A 25,417-nucleotide genomic window follows, 5' to 3' on the forward strand; every position below is an offset into this window, starting at 1 on the left:
TTGGCCACTGCGCCTGGGCAAAAAGATACTTTTTTAAAAAAATAATTTTAGACATGGGCAGTTAGAAAAACAGTGGGGTTTTCATGTACCCTTCACCCAGCCTTCCCTAATATTAGTGTCTTAAATAAATAATAGAACAAAATTCTCAACCAGTAGGGACTTTGTTTCCCAAGGGACATTTGGCAACATCTTGATACATTTTTGGTTATTACAACATCTTCAGACATTTTGGAGCAGGAGATGCTACTGGCTACTGACATTTAGTATTATATGCCAAGGATGCTGCTAACATCCTGCAAGGCACAGCCCCAACCAAAAGAATTATCCAACCCAAGGGCTGGGCGTGGTGGCTCACATCTGTAATCCAGGGCTTTGGAAGGCCAAGGCAGGAGGATTGCTTGAACCCAGAGTCTGGGACAAGCCTGGGCAACATGGCAAGACCCCATCTCTACAAAAATAATTCACTGGGTATGGTGGCACGTGCCTCTAATCCCAGCTACTTGGGAGGCTGAGGTGGGAGGATCTTGAGTCTAGGAGTTAAGAGGCTGCAATTAGCCATAAGCTTCCCACTGCACTCCAGCCTGGGTGACAGAGTGAGACTGTCTCAAAAAAAAAAAAAAAAAAAAAGGGGCCGGGCGCGGTGGCTCATGCCTGTAATCCCAGCACTTTGGGAGGCCAAGGTGGGTGGATCACGAGGTCAGGAGTTCAAGTCCAGCCTGGCCAAGATGGTGAAAACCCATCTCTACTAAAAATACAAAAATTAGCTAGGCATGGTGGCAGGCACCTGTAATCCCAGCTACTCGGGAGGCTGAGGCGGAGAATTGCTTGAACCCAGGGAGTGGAGGTTTCAGTGAGCCAAGATTGTGCCACTGCACTCCAGCCTGGGTGACACAGCGAGACTCTGTCTCCAAAAAAAAAAAAAATTCCAACCCAAAAAGTTCAACAATGCCAAAGCTCAGAAACCCTGCCATAATATAATTATCAACACTAAGAGACCAATATCAATATAATACTATTAACTAAACCACAAATTCCACCCCGGGCCCTGTTATACCACTAGTGTTCTCCTTATGTTCCAGAATGGGTGCTCACTGCTACTGGAGTGTCACTGTTTCTGGTCCCTTGAAGTGGACAGAGCAAGGAAATATATATATGTATACACACATCTATAGGTATCAATATATCTATTAAACAAAAACCTTGAATTCAGACTGATGCCTCCAAATCCAATCTTACAAGGTTCATTTTAAGCACTCCCATCTCCTGTTTTATTTGTAACTTCCTTCTCCACAGTGAGACATCCAGCTCTCTTATTTGTTCATCCCTGTTTGTGTGTATTACATGGGCCCATGTGCCCATACCCACAAAAGTAGTTTCAAAATTGCTAAATCATGGCTGGCCTAAGGGCTCACACCTGTAATCCCAGCACCTTGGGAGGCTGAGGCGGGTGGATCACTTGAGCTCAGGGGTTTGAAACCAGCCTGGTCAACGTGGTGAAACCCTGTCTCTGCTGGAAATACAAAAAATTAGCCAGGTGTGGTGGCTCCTGCCTGTAGTCCTAGGTACTTGGGAGGCTGAGGCAGGAGAATCGCTTGAACCTGGCAGGCAGAGGTTGTAGTGAGCCGAGATTGCACCATCGCACCCTAGCCTGGGCAAAAAGAGCAAAACTCCATCTCACAAAATAATAATAATCAAAAATAATAATTAAAAAAATAAAGCATAGAAAAGCAAACTGTGAGGCCGGGCGCGGTGGCTCAAGCCTGTAATCCCAGCACTTTGGGAGGCCGAGACGAGCGGATCATGAGGTCAGGAGATCGAGACCATCCTGGCTAACACAGTGAAACCCCGTCTCTACTAAAAAAATACAAAAAAAAAACTAGCTGGGCGAGGTGGCGGGCGCCTGTAGTCCCAGCTACTCGGGAGGCTGAGGCAGGAGAATGGCGTAAACCCGGGAGGCGGAGCTTGCAGTGAGCTGAGATCCGGCCACTGCACTCGAGACTCCGTCTCAAAAAAAAAAAAAAAAAAAAAAGAAAAGCAAACTGTGGAATGGCATATAAATATTATAGAACATATAATTATACCCGTATGATGAAAACTCTAGGTCATTTCAGCAAGTTTCTAGAGTCACTTAAATGTATTACTGCTCACCACTGGTGGGAGGAGTGGTATAAGAAACAAGAAATTCAGGGCCGGGCGCAGTGGCTCACGCCTGTAATCCCAGCACTGTGGGAGGCTGAGGCGAACAGATTACAAGGTCAGGAGATTGAGACCATCATGGCTAACATGGTGAAACCCCGTCTCTACTAAAAAAAATTGGCTGGGCGTGGTGGCGTGCACCTGTAATTTCCAGCTACTCAGGAGGCTGAGGCAAAAGAATCACATGCTAAGGATCAATCAAAATTCAAATCTAAGCCGGGCGCAGTGGCTCACGCCTATAATCCCAGCACTTTGGGAGGCCAAGGCAGGTGGATCACAAGGTCAGGAGATTGAGACCATCCTGGCTGACTCGGTGAAACCCCGTCTCTACTAAAAAAATACAAAAAATTAGCCAGGCGTGGTGGCGGGCGCCTGTAGTCCCAGCTACCTGGGAGGCTGAGGCAGAAGAATGGTGTGAACCCAGGAGGCAGAGCTTGCAGTGAGCCGAGATCGCGCCACTGCACTCTAGCCTGGGCTGACTCCGTCTCAAAAAAAAAAAAAAAAAAAAAAAATTCAAATCTAGTTGGTCTGACTCTTGAGGCTGGGCTCATGTAGCCACACTTATAGTGCCACACTGTCTACTATCACCTTATTTTTGTCTTGAAAAGAAGTGCCAGGGCCAAGCATGATGGCTTACGCCTATAATCTCAGTACTTTGGGAGGCCAAGGCTGGATGATCATCTGAGGTCAGGAGTTCAAGACCATCCTGGGCAACATAGGGATACCCTGTCTCTACAAAAAATTTTAAAATGCCGGACATGATATGTAATCCCAGCACTCAGGTAAAGCAGAATTGCTTGAACCCAGGAGGCAGAGGTTGCACTGCACTCCAGCCTGGGCAACAGAGCAAGACTGTCTCAAAAAAAAATAAAAATAAAAAAATTTCAGCAGGCATGGTGGTACACACTGCCCAGCTACTTGGGAGGCTGATGCAGGAGGGACTGTATGAGTCCACTTCAGGGTTGCAGTGGGCTATGATCGCACCACTGCATTCCAGCCTCGGTGACAGAGCAAGACCCTGTCTTTAAAAAAAAAATGGTACCAGGAACCAGGGATGTTTAAACATGCTTTAAACTCATCTATATCTCCTCAGGTCTGTGTGATTTCAGAATCTTAATTCCTAACAATTACATCTACTGTCATTACCTGGAGGCTCTTTGGTCTATTAGGGTGGCAATAATCCCAGCGTCTCTTGACCTTCAGACACCCACAGCAAACCCCAGAGCTCTCTCTGGGCTCCTACACAGACTCCCAGCCTGCTGGTCTACTCTGCCCTCATGGATCCAGTTGATCTGGAGCTCTTATTTCAGCAGGTACATACTGATGGTGCAGTGATGACCAAACAGCGACCAATCCATCCATCACTAGACAGCTCTCAAGCAAAGAGACAGCAACAAAGCAACATCTAAGTCTTTATTAAGGTGAGTTTTTACAAACAAGCATCTATCCCAGTGTGCGGAATGAGGATGGGAAAGGAGAGCGGGGCAGCAGGAAGATGAGGATTCTCATCTATTGGTAATAAAGCTCCAGGTTCATCCCATCGTGGATTTCATCTGAAGGAAAGGTGTTAAGGAATCCTAACTCTGGCTTCCATCCCCACCCCTCTCATCCATTCACAGCTGGGTCAGGGTGGCCTGAGGTCTCAGCTCAGGGCTAAGGAAGCCCATTTTGGACCAGGCCATCTTTATTTGGAGAGAACTGAAACTTTACCAAAAAATTTCTGGCTGGGTGCAGTGGCTCACGCCTGTAATCCCAGCACTTTGGGAAGCTGAAGCAGGTGGATCACTTGATGTCAGGAGTTTGAGACCAGCCTGGCCAACACTGTGATGTTTAAACACAGTGAAAACCCATCTCTACTAAAAATACAAAAAAGTTAGCTGGGCGTGGTGGTGGGCACCTGTAATCCCAGCTACTTGGAAGGCTGAGACAGGAGAATCGTTTAAACCCAGGAGGTAGAGGCTGCAGTGAGCCAAGATTGTGCCACTGTACTCCAGCCTGGGCAACAACAGCAAAATTCCATTTCAAAAAAAAAAAAAGTTTCTGTTCCTTCTAGGCCAAGTGTAGTGGCTCATGACTATAATCCCAGCACTTTGGGAGGCCGAGGCGGGAGGATCACTTGAGGCCAGGAGTTCGAGACTAGCCTGGAAAATGTGGCAGAACCCCATCTCTACTAAAAATACAAAAACTAGCAAGGAGTGGTGGCACACGCCTGTAATCCCAGCTACTTGGGAGGCTTAGGCAGAATTGCTTGAACCCGGGAGGTGGAGGTTGCAGTGGACCAAGACCGTGCCACTGCACTCCAGCCTGGGCGACAGAGCGAGACTGTCTCAAAAAAATAAAATAAAAATTCAGAAAGTTTCTGTTCCTTCTGCACAATAGATATACCTGAGTCTCACCCCACCCTGACCTACTGTCCAGCACTCAGGTGGAGGTCGGTAATAAATATTTTGAACTTGAAGTCAAACTTTCACCAACTACCCTCTTCCCCAACCAAATAATTACATAGCTTCCATGTTCTTCTTCTTCTTCTTCTTCTTCTTTTTTGAGACAGTCTTCGCTCTGTTGCCTAGGATGGAGTGCAGTGGCACGATGTTGGTTCACTGCAAGCTCCACCTCCCCAGTTCATGCCATTCTCCTGCCTCAGCCTCCCGAGCAGCTGGGACTACAGGCGCCCGCCACTATGCCCGGCTACTTTTTTTGTATTTTTTAGTAGAGACGGGGTTTCACCGTGTTAGCCAGGATGGTCTCGATCTCTTCACCTTGTGATCCGCCTACCTCGGCCTCCCAAAGTGCCAGGATTACAGGTGTGAGCCACCGCGCCCAGCCTAGCTCCCATTTTCTAAGTGCTCATCACCATGTGCCACGTACTAAGTTAAACACTTAATATACATTATCTCATGCAGACTTTAGTTTTGAACAAAGATAACAGAGGCTGGGTATGTAGATGCTTCCTCAAGAAGTCACACAAAGGATACAGTCCCCCAGAGACACGTGGTCCTTAAAAATCGTGTACCTAAGGAAAAGAGACATTTCAGAGATAAGGCTAAGTAGGCTCTTCAGCCTGGAGGCCGAATGAGGTAGCCGAGCCTAAGCAAAGGGCTGCCTGCAGCGCTCCCCCAAACCAAAACCTTCCGGCCTAGTCCAGTCCACCCAGTGGCTCTACTACTGCACTCACCACTTCTTCAGGACAATCTTGTTCCAACGGGTGCCAGTTTGGGCTGCAATCAGCTTCTTAAGGTCCCCGATAGTATCATCCGTGCTGGGAGCAGAGGAGTTAAGGCAAATGGGAGCGGTAGAACGAGGAAGAGGACATTCCAAGGCTGAATACCATCTGCCAGGACCCCATCCGCCCCCTCTCCCGGGTTTAAGTAAAACCATCCGACAACAGATTGAGTTGCCTGCCTCACGCCAAGCACCCCTGCGGGTACCACTGCCTCTCGGCTGCCAGTGGATACTTGCATTTAACGCGGACCTTCTTCCCCAGACGGTCGTTGCAAACAACCTCGATCATCCTAGCTGGAGCTACACAGAGCAGTGGGGTGGGAGGTAGCAAAATCAGAGCTTCGGGCGTCTCCCAGACCCAGAAGTGCCAGCCTACAAGTCTCCTAGTCCCAGGCCCTAAAATTCCCGGTTACTGAGCCTTCCGTTCTGCCCCCAACCCCCCGCACTCGAATACTCCCAGGCCAAGTCCCCTGTCCCAGGGCCGCGAACCCCAGGCAGCCGCGCAGCCGCCCCTTCTCGACGCCTGAATGCCCTGACACAAAACTCCCTGGCCTCACCTCCCACCGACCTTAGACCCTGGGGTGGCTGGGTCGCGACAGCTTTCCCCAACTCCGAGCCTCTCCGCTTGACCCCCTCACCTCGAATCGCCTCGAACCTGCCGACGCCACTAGCTCCTCACCCGAGCGCAGAACCCCGGCAGCAGTTGACGCTGGGAACCGGAAGCGGAAGTAAAAATGCAGGGCCGGAAGTCCCGCCCCTAGCCAGGCGGTGTGGTCAACATTGGCTCAGGTTCTTCCGGGTTTGCAGTCTGTTGCGTGTTTGCGGTTCACATGTACGGTTTCCGTGTCCTAAGGCTTGGCAGGGGGACGCCTGCGGTAGGCGCGCGGGGTAGAGAGGGGGGTCTCGGCGGGTGTGGGGCCGGGGAAAGGGCGTGGAGCGAGAGCCAGAGGTCCGGCGCTGGCCCCAGCTCGTTTGAAGTCATTGTTGCAGGGAGACTCGGTCACATGGTGGGACACCAGAGGGTCCCGGGGGTGGGGGCCCGAAGCCTCTTTCTGCGGCTACTAGGAGCGAGGGCAGAGGGGGTAGGGGGGAGCGAGTTCTGCAGTCATCCCTTCTGACCCCCTGGGTTCATTCAGGGCTGGGCCTCGTGAGCATTTTGCTCACCTCTGCCTTCTGGCCATCGCATTCCCCCGGGATGCGGACTCCAGTCAATAGGCGAAGCTGGATCCTGGACTAGACTCTACGCTGCCCAATAGCTGCTGTTACCGCGTGGTGCCGCACAGTTCCAGGCTCTTGGTGCCCCGAACAAAAATTTGGACGAGTCACACAGAGATAGCAAAGCAGCAAGTTTATTAAGCACAGTATTCCACGTTCGGAAGGGAGAGCGGACTGACCTCTGCGAGATAAGATCAGCCCCAGCTTGGTGTAGTTTGGGTCTTTTTTTTTTCCCCGACGTAGTCTCGCTGTGTTGCCCAGGCTGGAGTGCAATGGTGCGGTCTCGGCTCACTGCAGCCTTCGCCTTCCGAGTAGCTGGGATTACAGGCGCCCGCCACCACGCCCGGCTAATTTTTGTAGTTTTTGTAGAGATGATGTTTCACAATGTTGGCCAGGCTTTTCTTCTTTTCCCAAGGCTGCCTAATCTGTAGCCAGTGTCTACCTTTTTGAATGATACGTGTGTTGCTTAGTTACTTTGGCCCCTTTGCGCTTGAGGGCCGTCTTCATGCCATAATTTTAAGTACATGCATGATATGCCGTCCATATGCATGAGCGCTAATGAGCTGGTTATCCTTATGTTAAGGATATTTTTTGTCTTTAATGCGCATGCTTATGCCTAAAGAGCTGTTCCTTACTAGTTTGGTCCTGATTTCCCCGGCCATGGGATTTTTACTCAGTTTTTAATCTTCCTTTTGTTTTGTCTCCTCAGTTTCTGCCATTTATCTTGCTTCTTGCTCACCCGCCCCTTCACCTTGCTTCTGCACTCTGCTTTTATTTATATTGCCCTTTATCCAACGTTTAATTCCCTTTGCTCTTCTTCTGCTTCATTTTCCTTGTTCTCCTGCCTCACTGTCAGTCACCAGCCTTAAATGCCTGCAAGGTAACTGGAAACTTTGGACAATTGCACAGTCTCCTGCATCTATATCTTTGGGGAGCACTCCATACCAGATGCCAGGTTTTCGAGGGCTGGTAGGACAAGGGCCTTCCTTCCTCAATTCAAACAATTTGTAAACCAAAAAGTGTCTAAGACAGGTCTCAATCAGTTGACAGGTTTATGTAGACAAGGTTAAGGACATTCCTGTAATCCCAGCACTTTGGAGGCAGAGGTGGGCAGATCACGAGGTCAGGAGTTCGAGACTAGCCTGGCCAACATGGTGAAACCCCGTCTCTATTAAAAAAAAAAAAAAAAAATTAGCCAGGTGTGGTGGCGGGCACCTGTAATCCCAGCTACTTGGGAGACTGAGGCAGGAGAATCGCTTGAACACTGGAGGCGGAGGTTGCAGTGAGCTGAGATCGCGCCACTGCACTCCATCCTGGGGAACAGAGTGAGGCTGTGTCTCAATTCTTTTTTTTTGAGACAGAGTCTTGCTCTGTTGTCCAGGCTGGAGTGCAGTGGAACAAACTCAGCTCACTGCAACCTCTGCCTCCCTTGTTCAAGCGATTCTCTTGCCTCAGCCTCCTGAGTAGCTGGAATTACAGGCACGCACCACCATCCCTAGCTATTTTTTGTATTTTAGTAAAGACAGGGTTTCACCATGTTGTCTAGGCTGGTCTCGAACTGCTGACCTCAAGTGAGCCGCCCACCTCAACCTCCCAAAATGCTGGGATTACAGGCATGAGCCACCATGCCCGGCCTGTTATTTGCTTTTGAATGGCAGGATCCAGAGACTAAAACCACCTTTTACTATTGTTGAACTATACTGCTACAATGGTTTAAGAATTCTGCAATGCCAGCACGGTGGCTCAAGCCTGTTTCTGGCACTTTGGTAGGCTGAGGTGGGCAGATCACCTGAGGCCAGGAGTTCAAGACCTGCCTGACCAACATGGAGAAACCCCATCTCAGCTAAAAATACAAAATTAGCCTGGCATGGTGGTACATGCCTGTGATCCCACCTACTCGGGAGGCCGAGGCAGAAGAATTGCATGAACCAGAGAGGTGGAGGTTGCGGTGAGTCGAGATAGTGCCATTGCACTCCAGCCTGGGCAACAAGAGAAACTCCCGGGTTTATAGGCATGCACCACTATGCCTAGCTAATTTTGTATTTTTAGTAGTGACGGGGTTTCTCCATGTTGGTCAGGCTGGTCTGGAACTCCCGACCTCAGGTGATCCACCAGCCTTGGCCTCCCAAAGTGCTGGGATTACAGGCATGAACCACCACACCCAGCCTCTCTTCTGTTTTTCTATTCTAAGGTCTCATGTTTAACCTGTGTACTTTGCTTAAAAATTCCAGAAACTGGCCTTGAAAATCTAAATATAGGCCAGGCGTGGTGGCTCACACCTGTAATCCTAGCACTTTAGGAGGCCAAGGCAGGCGGATTGCATGAGTTCAGGAGTTGGAGACCAGCCTGGGCAACACGGTGAAACCCCGTCTCTACTAAAATACAAAAAAATTAGCCAGGTATGGCGCCATGCGCCTGTAGTCCCAGCTACTTGGGAGGCTGAGGCAGGAGAGTTCTCTTGAACCCAGGGGGCAGAGGTTGCAGTGAGCCGAGGTCGCGCCACTATACTCCGGCCTGGGAGACACAGTGAGACTCCCGTTTCCAAATGAAACCAAACCAAAAAAATAAAATCTAAATATAAAACCAAAGTTGTGGAACGCCCCATCCCAGGCAAATAATCCACAATCCTGTTTTGGTCAAGCTGACACCCGCCAGACCAGCAGGTGGCCCATTACTCAAACTAGTAATGGAAACCAGACATGCTGACTTGTGCATCTGAACTCCATTTCCTGACCCCTAGCTGCAGCTGTACCTCGGTAGAACACCCTTTTCTTTCCTGTCTTGATGATTGTTGGAGTAGTCTGTAAGTTTCCCTAGTAAATGCTTTGGACTGATTGCTCTGGTAATTAGTGTTTTCTTGAAATCCCCACTGGTCCCATCTTGGGATGATTTAGGGCATTCCTTTGTGGGAACTCCCCTGCCTCTGCTTTTGGGGAGACTCTAGCCAGGACAAAACAGATTGGAAGGTCAAAAGTGAGCTGAGGAGGCTGAGGTGCCTGAGGAAGTTTAGAAGCAGCACATCTTTGCATTCTTTTAGAAATCCTGGGTCACGGCCAGGCACAGTGACTCACACCCATAATCCCAACACTTTGGGAGGTCAAGGCAGGTGGATCACTTCAGGTCAGGAGTTTGAGACCAGCCTGGCCAATTGGCAAAACCCCATCTCTACTAAAACTACAAAAATGTGGTGGGCGTCTGTAATCCTAGCTACTCAGGAGGCTGAGGCAGGAGAATCGCTGGAACCTGGGAGGCAGAGGTTGCAGTGAGCTGAGATCGTGCCACTGCACTCCAGCCTGGGCAACAAAGTGAGACTCTGTTTGAAAACAAAGAAATACTGGGCCGGGCGTGGTGGCTCACGCCTGTAATCCCAGCACTTGGGGAGGCCGAGGTGGATGGATGATGAGGTCAGGAGATCAAGACCATCCTGGCTAACACAGTGAAACCCCGTCTGTACTAAAAGTACAAAAAAATTAGCCATGCGTGGTGGCAGGCACCTGTAGTCCCAGGAGGGGAGGCTGAGGCAGGAGAATGGCGTGAACCTGGGAGGTGGAGTTTGCAGTGAGCCAAGATCCAGCCTGGGTAATAGTGCAAGACTCCATCTCAAAAACAAAGAAAAAGAAAACAGAAATACTGGGTCACACAAGCATTGACTATAGTTACCACTGCATGGTAGCATGGTAGGATTACTGAGAGTCTCATTCTCCCTTTTTTTTTTATTTTTTTTTTTGAGACACTGTCTTGCTCTGTCACCCAGGCTGGAGTGCATGGCACAATTATAGCTCACTGCAGCCTCCAATTCCTGGACTCCAGGGGACTCACCTCCTGGGACTTCAGGTGTGCACCACCATGCCTGGCTGATTTTTTTACTTTTTGGAGGGACACTGTCTCACTATGTTGCCCTGGCTGGTCTCAAACTCCTGGCCTCAAGTGACCCTCCCAAAATGCTGGAATTACAGGCATGAGTGACCACACCCGGCCTAATTTTCCCTCTTCGTGGTGTTTTTCCAGATTTCTGACACTGAACATATGTTACTTTTGTAATCACCGGGGGTGGAAAAGGAAATGTTTGCTTTTTCAAAATGTTCTAATTTCTCAGTGCTTGATTCAAAGATCCGCCAAGCACAGGGTTTTGGTGCTGAGCTGTGGGGCGAGGAGTTGGGAAAGGGATGGGGAGTACTGCTGAGGGAAGAGGAAAATGGGGCCAGGTACCATTACATCACACCTGCAATCCCAGCACTGGGAGATCCAGGTGGTAGATCACCTGAGGTCAGGAGTTCAAGACCAGCTTGGGCAACAATGCAAAACCCCATCTCTACTAAAAATTAAAAAATTAGCCAGGTGTGGTGGCACACGCCTATAGTTTCAGCTACCTGGGAGGTTGAGGCACAACAATCACATGAACTTGGGAGGTGGAGGTTGCAGTGAGCGAGATCACACCACTACACTCCAGCCTGGGGGACAGCCTGGGACTCTATCTCAAAAAAAGAAAAAAAAGGCCGGGCGCAGTGGCTCACGCCTGTAATCCCACCACTTTGGGAGGCCGAGGCGGGCAGATCACCTATCACCTGAGGTCAGGAGTTCGAAACCAGCCTGACCAACATGGTAAAACCCCATTTCTTCTAAAAATACAAAATTAACTGGGCTTGGTGACACATGCCTTAAATCCCAGCTACTTGGGAGGCTGAGGCAGGAGAATCGATTGAACCTGGGAGGCGGAGGTTGCAGGGAGCTGAGATTGCGCCATTGCACTCCAGCCTGGGCAACGAGAACAAAACTCTGTCTCAAAATAATAAAGGAAAGAAATTTTAAAAAAATAAAGTGGATCCTGGTACAAGGTTTACAAGGTATGTAAGAATGCCTCCATTATTTTAAATCAACTCTTAAGTTCTGAGGAAACCCAGGCGGGGTCTTAAGGACTTTGTTTTACCTTCTAGCTTTTGCTCGAAGGCCCCACTTTCTCCAGGTCTTTAATTTTTTTTTTTTCTTTTTTTGAGACGGAGTCTGGCTCTGTCACCCAGGCTGGAATGCAGTGGCGCAATCTCAGCTCACTGCAAGCTCCGCCTTCTGGGTTCACGCCATTCTCCTGCCTCAGCCTCCCGACTAGCTAGCTACACATTCATCAGAGCTACTGCAAGGTATTGGTGAAGGCTCACTGCTGTGGTTGCACATGGAGACCTGGCCTGCTGTAGGAAGATCTGTTCTCAGAGCCGCTTTCCTTGGCGGGGAGCGGGGGTGGCATACTTTCCAGGATGTAAAGTTTTGGGTCAAGACCCAAGGAGCAAGCTGGCAGGCCCCTTCTACACTCTTGTTTCCTGGCCCAAATGAAGGCTTGTATGTGGGTTTCTTTTTCTCTCACCTGACTACTTCCCTCCCTCCAGCCCTGTATGCTGGTGGTGCAGGAACCCCCTGTAACTGAGTGGGGATGGCGGGGAAGGGACACTTGTGTTCTGCCAAACTTAAAGGAACTCCCCTTCCCCTGCCAGAGTTCACAAGAAGGGAAGTAATCTCAGGGGTGGAGGCAGGTGCATAGGAGCTTCCTCCCCCCACTATCTGAGCACCTCAGCAGAGCTGGGGTGCACAAGTCCCATCTGCCACCCCAGAATTCAGTCTGATAATAGGAGGGCAACAAGCCAAGAAGACACACGTAATGCAACCATAAAAAAGAATGCAATCAGCTGGACATGGTGGCTCATGCCTGTAATCCTAGCACTTTGGGAGGCTGAAGCAGGAAGAACCTCTTGAGCCCAGGAGTTCAAGACCAGCCTGAGCAACGTGGCAAAACCCCGGCTCTACAAAAAAATACAAAAATTAGCCGGGCACGGTGGCTCACACATGTAATCCCAGCATTCTGGGAAGCCGAGGCAGGTGGATCACTTGAGGTCAGAAGTTCGAGACCAGCCTGGCCAATATAGTGAAACCTCCTCTCTAAAAATACAAAAATTAGCCGGACATGATGGCTGGCGCCTGTAGTCCCAGCTACCCAGGAGGCTGAGGCAGGAGAATCACTTGAACCTGGGAAGCGGAGGTTGCAGTGAGCCGAGATTGTGCCACTGCACTCCAGCCTGCGTGACAGAGCAAGACTTCATCTCAAAAAACAAAACAAATAAAAATTAGCCAGGCATGTTGGCATGCGCCTACAGTCCCAGCTACTCGGGAGATTGAGGTGGAAGGATCACTTGAGCCCCAGAGGTTAAGGCTGCAGTGAGCTGTAATTTCGCCACTGCACTCCAGACTGGGTGACAGAGCGAGACCTTGTCTCAAAATTAAAAAAAAAAAAAAAGAAAGAAAAGATAATAAATCATGTCCTTTGCAGCAACATGATTTTTATATTTTTTTATTTTTTATTTATTTATTTTTTTGAGATGGAGTCTTGCACCCGTCTCGCAGGCTGGAGTGCAGTGGCGCGATCTGGGCTCACTGCGACCTCCGCAATCTCTCTCTCTTTTTTTTTTTTTTTTTTCCTTTGAGACGGAATTTCACTCTGTCACCCAGGCTGGAGTGCAGTGGCGCTATCTCTGGTCACTGCAACCCCAACCTCTCGGCTTCAAGCGATTCTCCTGCCCGGGTCTCCCAAGTAGCTGGGACTACAGCCGCGCGTCACCACGCGCAGCTAATTTTTGTATTTTTAGTAGAGATGGAATTTCACCATGTTGGGCAGGCTGGTCTCAAACTCCCGACCTGAGTCTCGGCCTCCCCAAGTGCGGGTATTACAGGCGTGAGCCACCGCGCCTGGCGAATTGCTGTTTTAAAAATACACACACACACACTCTTATAGTTTCTTGGTGGACTTGTCAATTCAGAAAGTATCTGTAGTATCAATGAAAGTGAAAAATGCAACAGGTCCTTTGGACACGATATTCCACTAATACAAATTTATCCTTGTGCATAGACATCAAGAAGCATTACTAAGTAAAAAAGTAGAGTTCTCTGACTACCAAGTCATTCGCTCAGCACCAGATTCACAGGCCTCGCCCCGCCTCAACCACGCCTTCATGGCGTGGTCTTCTCCCTGTCTCCCTCCGCCGTCCCCACCTTCCGAGCGTCTTCGTCGTTCCCCAGCCACGCCCTTGGCGCTGGGTCCTGTTGCAGTCTCGTTTCCGTGCTGACTACGTCTTCTCGGCTAGGTCCTTGTCGCCATCCCCGCCCCCAGGGTCTCGTCCCGCCCCAGCCCCGCCTTCCAGCGGTTGTCCGGACCTCTCCGGGCCCCGCAAGCCTCGTCCCGCCCTAGCCACACCTTCCAGGCGTGGTTCTCGTCTGCAGCCCCACCTAGGCCTCGCCCCGGCTTCCGGGCTTGGTCCTCGCCTCCAGCCCCGCCTCCGATCCGCGCCCCACCCCAGCCACGCCTTTTGGACTTGGTCCTCGTCTCTAGCCCCGCCCCCGAACCTCGCCCCAGCCCCGCCTTCCGGACTTGGGTCCGGTCTCTGGCTCCGTTCCTGAGCCTTGCCCAACTCCAGCCACGCCTTCCAGGCTCGGTCCTCGTCTCTAGCACCGCCTCCGATACTCGCCCCACCCCAGCCACGCCTTTCGGACTTGGTCCTCGTCTCTAGCTCCGCCCCCGAGCTTCGCCTCACTCCAGCCCCGCCTTGCGGACTTGGTCTTAGTTCCCAGTCGCGGCCAAATCACGCCTCAGCCACGTCCCGCAAGACTCTCACTGCCTCAGTCACGCTTTCCAGTCTGGTTTCTGGTCCCCATCCGCGGCTGGTCCGACCCTGGGACCCAATCACTGGGCAGCGAGAGGAAAGTCAAATTTCTCGACCGGCTACGGGAAGGTCGCGGCACCCGCCCTGTCAGCCGCCTCGGCGCCCCCGCAGGGACCCCCTCAGGTCTCCTTAACCGGAAGCGGAAGTGCGTGTCGGCGGGATCATGGCGACTTTGGTCGAACTGCCGGACTCAGTCCTGCTCGAGATCTTCTCTTACCTCCCGGTACGGGACCGGATCCGCATCTCCAGGTGCGGCCCCGCCTCCGGGGGGGGAGGGCCGGGCGGAGGGCGCACCTGGCACCTGGAGATGCGATGTGGCCTGGGGCTGGGGTCGTTCTAACCGCGCGTCCCCTCCCCCAGGGTCTGTCACCGCTGGAAGAGACTGGTGGACGACCGGTGGCTGTGGCGACATGTCGACCTGACGCTCTACACGGTACGCACGGCTGGCCAGGCGGGCCTGGGCCGCGGTCGCGGTGCCCGGACCCCAAAGACCACCTCTCCCACCCTGGGACAGTATGTCGGTACCCGGGCTGGGGATTTAGAGCCAGGTGGTCCTGGGCCTATCTCGGCATCATCGCCTGCCTGCTCCTCTTCGACCTCAGGGCCTCAATTTCCCCATCCATGCAATGGGGATAAAGGACAGTACCTGCCTCACGGGGCTATTGTGGGACTTCACTGAGATCAGGCAGGGAAAGGGCTTAGAACAGTCTGGCACATATTTATCATTCGATAAATGCTAATTTATGACTATGTTATCAGGTTTTTGTTTTGTTTTTGAGACGGGGGTCTCGCTCTGCTGCTCAGGCTGGAGTGCAGTGGTGCGATTGTAGCCTCCACCTCCCAAGCTCAAGCGATCCTCTCACGTCAGCCTCTTGAGTAGCTGGGACCACAGGCGCTCGCCACTACACCCGCTAATCTTTTATTTTTTGTGGAGTTAGAGTCTCACTATGTTGCCCAGGCTGGTCTCGAACTCCTGGGCTCAAGTGATCCTCCAGACTTAGCCTCCCAAAGTGCTCAGATTACAGGCATGAGCCACTGCAACTGGCCCACCGAAAACATTTATAGATATATTTGTTACCCTTTTTGAAACTATTTTCATAGATAACTGCTATTATAAAGTGGATTTGCACCCTTCCTTTTACGTTACTTCATATGTGTGTGTTCATAAACAATTATAGTATTAGTAATGTATTTCTAAACTTCAGGTAATGCTGTTCTATTTAGATAGTGTTCTACTTTTAGACTATTTTACTGTATATATCCATCTGTATATATACAGTATTAATACAGTATTATACAATATTATACGTTTAATACAGTATTGCTTTTGAGGTTCTTTTTTTAAGGACAGTCTTGCTGTGTTGCTCAGGATAGTCTCGAACTCCTGGACTCAAGTTGTCCCCCAACCTCAAGTCTCCTGGAGTGCTGGGGTTATAGGTGTGAGCCACAGCGCTTGGCCTGATATTATGAAACTTAGAGTATTCTCAGTTGTTGGTTTTGCGAGGAAAAGTTGATTCATCCATTGGTTTTGTGTGCATTTATGCTCTGCAGTGTATCTTTCTGTAATTTATTTTTTTGAGATGGATCTCACTCTGTCACCCAGGCTGGGGTGCAGTGGCGAAATGATAGCACACTGCAGCCTCAACCTCCGGGGCTCAGCGATCTTCCTGCCTCAGCCTCCTGAGAAGATTCATTAGAACATGTTTCTTTCTCTCTTGGTTCATGATATGGTTTGGCTGTGTCCCCAACCAAATCTCAACTTCTCAATTTCTCAATTTCTAAGCAGCAAAGCATTCAAGAGGTGACTTGGGTACTGTTAAAAGTATTCAGTTTTATAAGGGAAGCAGAGCTGAAAAGTTTGGAAATTTGTAGCCTGACTATGTGATAGAAAAGAAAAACCCATTTTCTAGGGAGAAATTCAAGCCAGCTGTAGAAATTTACATAAGTAGCAAGGAGTCTAATGGGCTATAGGGAAAATGTCTCCAGGCCATGTCAGAGACCTTCATGGCATCCCCTCCCATCTCAGGCCTGGAAGCCCAGGAGGGAAAAGTGGTTTCCTGGGCCGGGCCCAGGGTGCCCGTGCTGCGTGCACCCTGGGACTTGGTGCCCTGTGTCCTAGCTGCTCCAGCTGTGTCTGAAAGGGGCCAATGTATAACTCAGGCTGTGGCTTCAGAGGGTGGAAGCCCCAAGTCTTGGCAACTTCCACGTGATCTTGAGCCTGCTGGTGCACAGAAGCCAAGAACTGAGGTATGGGGCCGTGCACGGTGGCTCACGCCTATAATCCCAGCACTTTGGGATGCCAAGGCAGGCGGATCACTTGAGGTCAGGAGTTTGAGACCAGCCTGGCCAACATGGTGAAATTCCATCTCTACTAAACATACAACAAATGCGTGGTGGCACATGCTTGTAATCCCAGCTACTTGGGAGGCTGAGGCAGGAGAATCGCTTGAACCCGGGAGGCAGAGGTTGCAGTGAGTCGAGATCATGCCATTACACTCCAGCCTGGGTGACAAGAGCAAAACTCCATCTCCAAAAAAAAAAAAAAAGAATTGAAGTTTGGGAACCTCCGCCTAGATTTTAGAAGATGTATGAAAACGCCTGGATGTCCAGGCAAAAGTTTGCTACAGGGGTGGGGCCCTCATGGAGAGCCTCTGCTAGGGCAGTGTGGAAGGGAAATGTGGGGTCAGAGCCCCCACACAGAGTCCCTACTGGGGCACTGCCTAGTGGAGCTGTGAGAAGAGGGCCACTGTCCTCCAGATTCCAGAATGGTAGATCCACCCACAGCTTGCATCATGCACCTGGAAAAACTTCAGACACTCAATGCCAGCCTGTGAAAGCAGCCGGTAGGGAGGCTATACCTTGTAAAGCCACAAGGGGCAGAGCTGCCCAAGACCATGGGAACTCACCTCTTGCATCAGTGTGACCTGGATGTGAGACCTGGAATCAAAGGAGATCATTTTGGAGCTTTAAAATTTGACTGCCCCACTGGATTTCAGACTTGCATGGGCCATGTAACCCCTTTGTTTTGGCCAGTTTCTCCCATTTGGAATGGCTGCATTTACCTGATACCTGTACCCCCATTGTATCTAGGAAGTAACTAGCTAGCTTTTGATTTTACAGGCTCATAGGTGGAAGGGACTTGCCTTGTCTCAGATGAGACTTTGGATTGTGGACTTTTGGGTTAATGCTGAATGAGTTAAGACTTTGGAAGACGGTTGGGAAAGCATGATTGGTTGCGAAATGTGAGGACATGAGACTTGGAGGGACCAGGGGTGGTATGATATGGTTTGGCTGTGTCCCCACCCAAATCTCAACTTGAATTGTATTTCCCAGAATTCCCATATGTTGTGAGAGGGACCCAGGGGGAGATAATTGAATCATAGGGGCCGGTCTTTTGCATGCTATTCTTGTGATAGTGAATAAGTCTCACGAGATCTGATGGTTTTATCAGGGGTTTCCACTTTTGCTTGGTTCTCATTTTCTTAATTTTTTTTTTTTTTTTTTTTTTTTTTTTTTTGAGATGGAGTCTTGCTCTGTTGCCAGGCTGGAGTGCAGTGGCACAATCTTGGCTCACTGCAACCTCTGCCTCCTGGGTTCAAGCGATTCCCCTGCCTCAGCTTCCTGAGTAGCTGGGACTATAGGCACGTGCCACCACACCAAGCTAATTTTTTGTATTTTTAAAATTATTTATTTTTCTTTAGACAGAGTCTTGCTCTGTCACCAGGCTGGAGTGCAGTGGTGCAATCTCGGCTCACTGGAACCTCTGCCTCCCGTGTTCAAGCAATTATCCTGCCTCAGCCTCTCAAGTAGCTGGGACTACAGGCGCGTGCCACCACACTTGGCTAATTTTTTTTTGTATTTTAGTAGAGACGGGGTTTCGTCATGTTGGCCAGGATGGTCCCAATCTCCTGACCTCGTGATCTGCCCGCATCGGCCTTCCAAAGTGCTGGGATTACAGGCATGAGCCACCACACCTGGCCTTCTTTCTCATTTTCTCTTGCCACCGCTACGTAAGAAGTGCCTTTCGCCTCCCGCCGTGATTTTGAGGCCTGCCCAGCCGTGTGGAACTGTAAGTCCAATTAAACCTCTTTCTTCCCAGTTTCAGGTATGTTTTTATCAGCAGCATGAAAATAGACTAATACAGTTTGTATTACATGGGTTTACATATGCATGTATAAAAGGCAAATGCAAGCATGCTTTCTTAAGGATTGATAATAAGCTATTTTCTTTCAGTGAATGGAAGAGCTTGATGTAGAAACACCTTTTTGGCCGGGCGCGGTGGCTCACGCCTGTAATCTCAGTGCTTTGGGAGGCTGAGGCGAGCAGATCACTTGAGATCGGGTGTTTGAGACCAGCCTGACCCACATGGAGAAATCCCATCTCTACTAAAAATACAAAATTAAGGCCAGGCATGGTGGCTCATGCCTGTAATCCCAGCACTTTGGGAGGCCATGGTGGTCGGATCATGAGGTCAGGAGATCAAAACCATCCTGGCTAACATGGTGAAACCCCATCTCTACTAAAAATACAAAAGAAAGCATAGCCGGGTGTGGTGGCACATGCCTGTAGTACCAGATACTTGGGAGGCTGAGGCAGGAGAATTGCTTGAACCTGGGAAGCAGAGGTTGCAGTGAGCTGAGATCACACCACTGCACTCCAGCCTGGGCAACAGAGAGAGACTCCATCTCAAAAAAAAAAAGAAAAAAAAAATTAGCCAGGCGTGGTGGCACATGCCTGTAATCCCAGCTACTCGGGAGGCTGAGGCTGGAGAATCACTTGAACCCAGGAGGCGGAGGTTGTGGTGACCGAGATCGCGCCACTGCACTCCAGCCTGGGCAACAAGAGCAAAACTCCGTCTCAAAAAAGAAGAGAAGAAAAGAAACACCTTTGTAAGCACACATGAAGAATATGTTATTAGACAATTTTCCTTTTTCCATTAGGCCCTATGATGTCAAGTAGAGAAATCCAGCAATAAAAGGCAGACGTAAGCATGCTAATTTTTTCTTTTTAAGATAAGATGTACTTATAGTGAAATGCCCAGTGCTATCAATTATGTATGCTTTTTATTTTCTACTAAATCTAACTTCCCAGGGTTGATTTTTGCAGCTTCCACTATACCAGGCTGTTTTTGTTTTTTTTTTGAGACGGAGTTTCGCTTTTGTTGCCCAGGCTGATACAATGGCACAATCTCGGCTCATCGCAACCTCTGCCTCCTGGGTTCAAGAGATTCTCCTGCCTCAGCCTCCCAAGTAGCTGGGATTACAGGCATGCACCACCACACCTGCCTAATTTTGTATTTTTAGTAGAGACGGGGTTTCTCCATGTTGGTGAGGCTGGTCTTGACCTCCTGACCTCAGGTGATCCACCTGCCTCAGCCTCACAAAGTGCTGGGATTACAGGCTTGAGCCACCGCTCCTGGCCATGATTTTTTTTTGTTTTGTTTTGTTTTTTTTTGAGACAGTCTTACCCTGTTGTCCAGGCAGGAGTGCAGTGGCGTGATCTCACTTCACTGTAGCCTCCACCTCCCAGAGCTGGTTCTCATGCCTTCGCCTCCTAAGTAACTGGGACTACAGGTCCCTGCCACCTTGCCCAACTATTATTTTTATTTTTATTTTTTTGTTTATGTTTTGAGGCAGAGTTTCACTCTTGTCACCTAGGCTGGAGTGCACTGGTGCAATCTTGGCTCACTACAACCTCTGCCTCCTGGGTTCAATCAATTCTCCTGCCTCAGTCTCACAAGTAGCTGGGAATACAGGCGCCCACCACCACGCCCAGCTAATTTTTGTATTTTTAGTAGAAACGGGGTTTCACCATTTTGGCCAGGCTGGTCTCAAACTCCTGACCTCAAGTGATCCACCCGCCTCAGCCTTTCAAAGTGCTCAGATTATAGGCGTGAGCGACCGTGCCTGGCTTCTTAAAATTTTTAGTAGAGACAGGGTTTCGCCATGTTGCCCAGGCTGGTCTTGAACTCCTGAGCTCAGGCAATCCACCCACCTTGACCTCCCAAAGTGCTGGGATTAGAGGTGTGAGCCACTGTACCCAGCCTTTTCATTTGTTGTTTTGTTTTTTTAACATAGACCTAATTTACTCCGGGTAGTTTTCGCCTTTTACAATTTTATTCTGTGTTGCTTATTTCTACTGGAGGTGATCTTTAAAAAACAGGTAAAATGTCAATGAGTTGTTTTGCTCTCTTTCTTAGTCCAGAAAAATGGTAAGAATCTATTGCTAAAGATAGATTTTGTTAGTATCTTTTTCCCCCCAGCAGATTTATCCTTTTTTTTCTTTTTCTTTTTTTTGAGACAGAGTCTCACTCTATCACCCAGGCTAGATTGCAGTGGCGTGATCTCAGCTCACTGCAACCTCTGTCTCCCGGGTTCAAGCGATTCTCTTGCCTCAGCCTCCTGAGTAGCTGGGATTACAGGCACTCGCCACCACGTCCAGCTAATTTTTGTATTTTTAGTAGAGACATGGTTTTACCATGTTGGCCAGGCTGGTCTTAAACTCCTGACCTCCAATGATCTACCCACCTCGGCCTCCCAAAGTGCTTGGATTACAGGCATGAGCCAGTACACCCAGCCCCCACCAGATTTATTCTAAGTGGCCGAGTGCAGTGGCTCATGACTGTAGACCGAGCACTTTGAGGGGCTGAGATGGGAGGATCGCTATAATCCAGGAGTTGGAGACCGGCCTGGGCAACGTAGCAAGACCTCGTCTCTACTAAAAATCACAAAAATTAGCTGGGCATGTGTCAGAAGTCCCAGCCACTTGGGAAGCTGAAGTGGGAGAATCACTTGAGCCTAGGAAGTCCAGGCTGCAGTGAGCCATTATCTCACCACTGCACTCTAGCCTGGGTGACAGAGTAAGACCCTGTCTCAAGAAAAAAAAAAAGATTTGTTCAAAGCCCTAGCAGGCAAGATGGTGCACTCAAACTGTCTTGTTGAACCTGGGGAGGTTGAACCTGGGGAGGAGACTGGCTAGGGAAGGGCAGAAGCAGGGCAGCAGAATCCCCCACCCTGGGAATGTGTGTCTCCAGCCCAGCAGGGGCCTTGGAAACTCCATACCTCTCACTGTGTCACCCCAATCCCTGGCTCTTACAGATGCGACCTAAAGTCATGTGGCACCTCCTTCGAAGGTACATGGCATCCCGGCTGCATTCCCTGCGGATGGGTGGCTACCTGTTCTCTGGCTCCCAGGCTCCCCAGTTGTCCCCTGCTCTGTTGAGAGCCCTGGGCCAGAAATGCCCCAACCTGAAGCGCCTCTGCCTACACGTGGCCGATCTGAGCATGGTGCCCATCACCAGCCTGCCCAGCACCCTGAGGACCCTGGAGCTGCACAGCTGCGAGATCTCTATGGCTTGGCTCCACAAGCAGCAGGACCCCACCGTGCTGCCCCTGCTTGAATGCATCGTGCTGGACCGCGTCCCCGCCTTCCGCGACGAGCACCTGCAGGGCCTGACGCGCTTCCGGGCCTTGCGCTCGCTGGTGCTGGGTGGCACCTACCGTGTGACCGAGACAGGGCTGGATGCTGGCCTGCAGGAGCTCAGCTATCTGCAGAGGCTCGAGGTGCTGGGCTGCACCTTGTCTGCTGACAGCACCCTGCTGGCTATCAGCCGCCACCTCCGAGATGTGCGCAAGATCCGGCTGACCGTGAGGGGCCTCTCTGCCCCTGGCCTGGCTGTCCTGGAGGGAATGCCAGCCCTGGAGAGTCTGTGCCTGCAGGGTCCCCTCGTCACCCCGGAAATGCCGTCCCCCACTGAAATCCTCTCCTCTTGCCTCACTATGCCCAAGCTCAGAGTCCTTGAGCTGCAGGGGCTGGGCTGGGAGGGTCAGGAGGCGGAGAAGATCCTGTGTAAGGGGCTGCCCCACTGTATGGTCATTGTCAGGGCCTGCCCCAAAGAGTCTATGGACTGGTGGATGTAACTACTCCACCTGTCCCTGGGAGCCATCCTAGCTTTCATCATTGAGCCCCAGACCCTCTGAGCAGCACTTTGAAGAGGGTAGATAATCAGACTTGAGGAAATTGAAAGCCCCAGGTTGACAGAACAGAGGCCTAGGGACCTCCAGACCATTGGAATCACTGTTTGCCAGCTGTGTGGCCTTGGTCATATCAACCTCTGGGAAGCCTAGTTCCCACATCTGGAAATAAGGATGATCATAGCTACCTCATGGTTACATTGCAAAGCCTTACTCTAAAAGCTCCCAGCCTCCAGAGGTTCTCGATGAAGAGTCACCTTCACGGTCGTCCTCAGGAACAGGCTTCACGGTCGTCCTCAGGAATAGGACGGATGAAGAAGGGGCGAGGTTAAGACTTAGGGGCACCCGAGGGGCTGAGCCCCCTTATGAGTACCCAAGAAGGACTGTCTATGCATGCACACCCACAAACCTATATCCCATTTGTATACCTACACGCACGCAAGAGACGCGGAGAGATAGGCAACGCAGAGTCACTATTCAATGATTGATATGCTCATAAAAGCTCTCAATTCTATTTTCTGTATTTTGTATGCTGTATTTTCCAAGACATATTATTTTGCTATTAAAGAAAAAAATCTTTTTTTTTTTCCCAAGAAGTATTCGCTTTATTCATTCAACCAATGTTTCTTGAGCTTCTACTATTTTGCAGGCACTATTTTAGGTTCTGGGAAACTGGGCCACAACAATGAACAAAACTGACAAGACCCTGCCCTCATAGATCTCGTAGAGGAGAAGACAGGACAACAAACAGGTAAACCAATCCATGTTTTAATTTTTTTGGGCAGGGACAGAGCCTCACTCTGTCACCCAGGCTGGAGTGCAATGGTGCGATCTCGGCTTACTGCACCCTCCACCTCCTGGGTTCAAGTGATTCTCCTGCCTCAGCCTCCCAAGTAGCTGGGATTACAGGCGCCTGCCACTATGCCTAGATAATTTTTTGTATTTTTAGTAGAGATGGGGTTTCACCATGTTGGTCAGGCTGATCTCAAACTCCTGACCTCATGATCTGCCTGCCTTGGCCTCCCAAAGTGCTGGCATTACAGGTGTAAGCCACTGCGCCTGGCCACCATGTTGTAATTTTGGAGACTCTGAGCCAATACACCAGGGTCACGTGATGGAACCACACTTGCATGGTTAAGTGAGCAGGGCAGGCCTCTGTGCTGAGATCTGAGAGGTGAAGGGAAAGCAAAAGTCAGAAGAGCTAGGGGAAAAGAGGGAAGGCCAGCACTGCTGAGAATGAACTTGGCATTTTCCAGAAACGGAAAGAAGGTTGTGTGGCAGAATGAGCAGGGGGAAGAGCTGTCTAAAGTGAGGTCAGGGCCGGGCATGGTGGCTCACATGTGTAATCCCAGCACTTTGGGAGGCTTAGCTGGGTGGATGACTTGAGCCCAGGAGTTCAAGCCCAACCTGGGACATCTGAGGCAGGTGAGTCATTTTGAGTTCAGGAATTCAAGACCAGCTTGGTGAAACACTATTTCTACAGAAAAAAATTAGCCAGGTATGGTGGTGTGCATCTACCCAGCTACTCCCTGGTTTCCCAACTATTCAGGAGGCTGAAGTGGGAGGATTGCTTAAGCCTGGGACTCGGAGGTTGCAGTGAGCTGTGATCACCACTGCACTCCAGCCTGGGTGACAGCGTGAGACCCTGGTCTCAAAAAGAATAAACAAAAGGAGATAATGGGAACAGGAGTGGGCAGGGCCTCGCAGGTGGCTCAGGCTTTAGGGGTTCAGTAAGTAACAACTCCTTTTCCTGCCTTTCGAGTCTGAACCACTTGAAAGATGCAGGTGTCAGATTGTAATCGTGGGCGCCCACCCCTGAGATGAGCGTTGCTGTGTGTGGCTAAACCCTGGTTCTGTGGGTTCACTGCCGGCTCAGCAGGCCAGGATGCCTCCTCTGGTACTTAGAGCCAGGTTGGAGAAGAGGGCTGAGCTGGGTACACTTGGTTTCTTATTCCAAACTCACCCATCAGAGAAGAGCCGGAGGTGTTCCTCCCATGCTCTTCCCACTCAGAGTTGCAGTAGAAATTCCTTATCTCTTGCTTTTTTTTTTTTTTTTTTGACACTGAGTCTCGCTCTGTCGCCCAGGCTGGAGTACAGTGGCACAATCACATCTCACTGCAACCTCCGCCTCCCGGGATCAAGCAATTCTCCTGCCTCAGCCTCCTAAGTAGGTGGGATTACAGGCATGCACCACCGTGCCCGACTAATTTTTGTATTTTTAGTAGAGTCGGAGTTTCACCATATTGGTCAGGCTGGTCTCAAACTCCTGACCTTGTGATCCGCCCACCTCAGCATCCCAAAGCGCTGGGATTACAGGTGTGAGCCACCGCACCCGCTGTTTTTTTTTTTTTTTTTTTTTTTAAATAGAGATGGTGCCAGGCACGGTGTGTCCCATGCCTGTAATCCCAGCACTTTGGGACACCAAGGTGGGAGGATCATCTGAGGTCAGGAGTTGGAGACCAGCCTGGACAACATGGTGAAACCCTGTCTCTACCAAAACTACAAAGATTAACTGGAACTGGTGGCACATGCCTATAATCCCAGCTACTCAGGAGGCTGAGGCAGGAGAATCGCTTGAACTCTGGAGTGGGAGGTTGCAGAGAGCCAAGATCGTGCCGCTGCACTCCAGCCTGGGCAACAGAGCGAGACTGTTTCAAAAATATAGATAGATAGATAGATAGATAGATAGATAGATAGATAGATAGATAGATAGAGAGAGAGAGAGAGACAGGGGTCTCCTTATGTTGCCGAAACTGGTCTTGAACTCCTGGGCTCAAGCCATCCTACTTCAGCCTCCCAAGTAGCTGGGACCACAGGATTGTGCCATCACGCCTGGCTAATTTTTATTTTTTGTAGAGATGGGGTCTCACTATGTTGCCCAGGCTGGTCTCTAACTCCTATGTGCAAATAATCCTCCTGCCTTGGCCTCCCAAAGTACTGGGATTACAGGCATGAGCAGCCTCACCTGAAATTCCTTCTCCATCTGGCCACACGAGGACTAGGGTATGAGTGTGCCCCTGATGTGGCCGTAGTCAGGGTCTGATTGTCCAGTGCTGTGACCAACCCCAGCAGCTCCAGCCCAGGACATCTGGGGGCTGGGTTGAACCAGGT

At 50.2% G+C, this 25,417-nt stretch overlaps 2 protein-coding genes across 5 annotated transcripts; one reads left to right on the forward strand and one right to left on the reverse strand.

Annotated features, from left to right (window-relative positions):
• Positions 1-3,594: 3,594 nt before the first annotated feature.
• On the reverse strand, positions 3,595-6,163 carry UBL5 (ubiquitin like 5). The gene is made up of 5 exons (XM_007995192.3): positions 6,057-6,163; positions 5,652-5,718; positions 5,372-5,455; positions 5,172-5,209; positions 3,595-3,749 (listed from the first exon to the last, which is right to left on the reverse strand). Exons 2-5 carry the CDS (start codon positions 5,705-5,707, stop codon positions 3,706-3,708), a joined length of 222 nt encoding a protein of 73 aa, XP_007993383.1. The 5' UTR covers positions 5,708-5,718; positions 6,057-6,163; the 3' UTR covers positions 3,595-3,705.
• Positions 6,164-14,002: 7,839 nt separating this feature from the next.
• On the forward strand, positions 14,003-22,902 carry FBXL12 (F-box and leucine rich repeat protein 12). 4 transcript variants are annotated; one of them, XM_007995193.3, is made up of 3 exons: positions 14,003-14,582; positions 14,694-14,766; positions 21,431-22,902. In XM_007995193.3, exons 1-3 carry the CDS (start codon positions 14,497-14,499, stop codon positions 22,250-22,252), a joined length of 981 nt encoding a protein of 326 aa, XP_007993384.1. In that variant the 5' UTR covers positions 14,003-14,496; the 3' UTR covers positions 22,253-22,902. The 4 variants fall into 4 exon arrangements, with proteins under 4 accessions (XP_007993384.1, XP_007993385.1, XP_072873080.1 ...); XM_007995194.3 differs by having other exon boundaries at positions 14,524-14,556; XM_073016979.1 differs by lacking the exon at positions 14,003-14,582 and adding an exon at positions 19,274-19,317 and having other exon boundaries at positions 14,720-14,766.
• The last annotated feature ends 2,515 nt before the right edge of the window (positions 22,903-25,417 follow it).

This window comes from Chlorocebus sabaeus, chromosome 6, assembly GCF_047675955.1.
Source record: "Chlorocebus sabaeus isolate Y175 chromosome 6, mChlSab1.0.hap1, whole genome shotgun sequence".
In the NCBI taxonomy this organism is placed as follows: domain Eukaryota; kingdom Metazoa; phylum Chordata; class Mammalia; order Primates; family Cercopithecidae; genus Chlorocebus; species Chlorocebus sabaeus.

Excerpts from the sequence above, each read along its gene's own strand:
- UBL5 (XM_007995192.3), bottom strand. The coding sequence starts at position 5,707 with ATGATCGAGGTTGTTTGCAACGACCGTCTGGGGAAGAAGGTCCGCGTT. Across the intron at positions 5,456-5,651 it reads AAGGTCCGCGTTAAATGCAA|CACGGATGATACTATCGGGG; the intron begins GTATCCACTGGC and ends CTCTGCTCCCAG. Across the intron at positions 5,210-5,371 it reads AAGATTGTCCTGAAGAAGTG|GTACACGATTTTTAAGGACC; the intron begins GTGAGTGCAGTA and ends TCTTTTCCTTAG.
- FBXL12 (XM_007995193.3), top strand. The coding sequence starts at position 14,497 with ATGGCGACTTTGGTCGAACTGCCGGACTCAGTCCTGCTCGAGATCTTC. Across the intron at positions 14,583-14,693 it reads GACCGGATCCGCATCTCCAG|GGTCTGTCACCGCTGGAAGA; the intron begins GTGCGGCCCCGC and ends CCCCTCCCCCAG. Across the intron at positions 14,767-21,430 it reads TCGACCTGACGCTCTACACG|ATGCGACCTAAAGTCATGTG; the intron begins GTACGCACGGCT and ends TGGCTCTTACAG.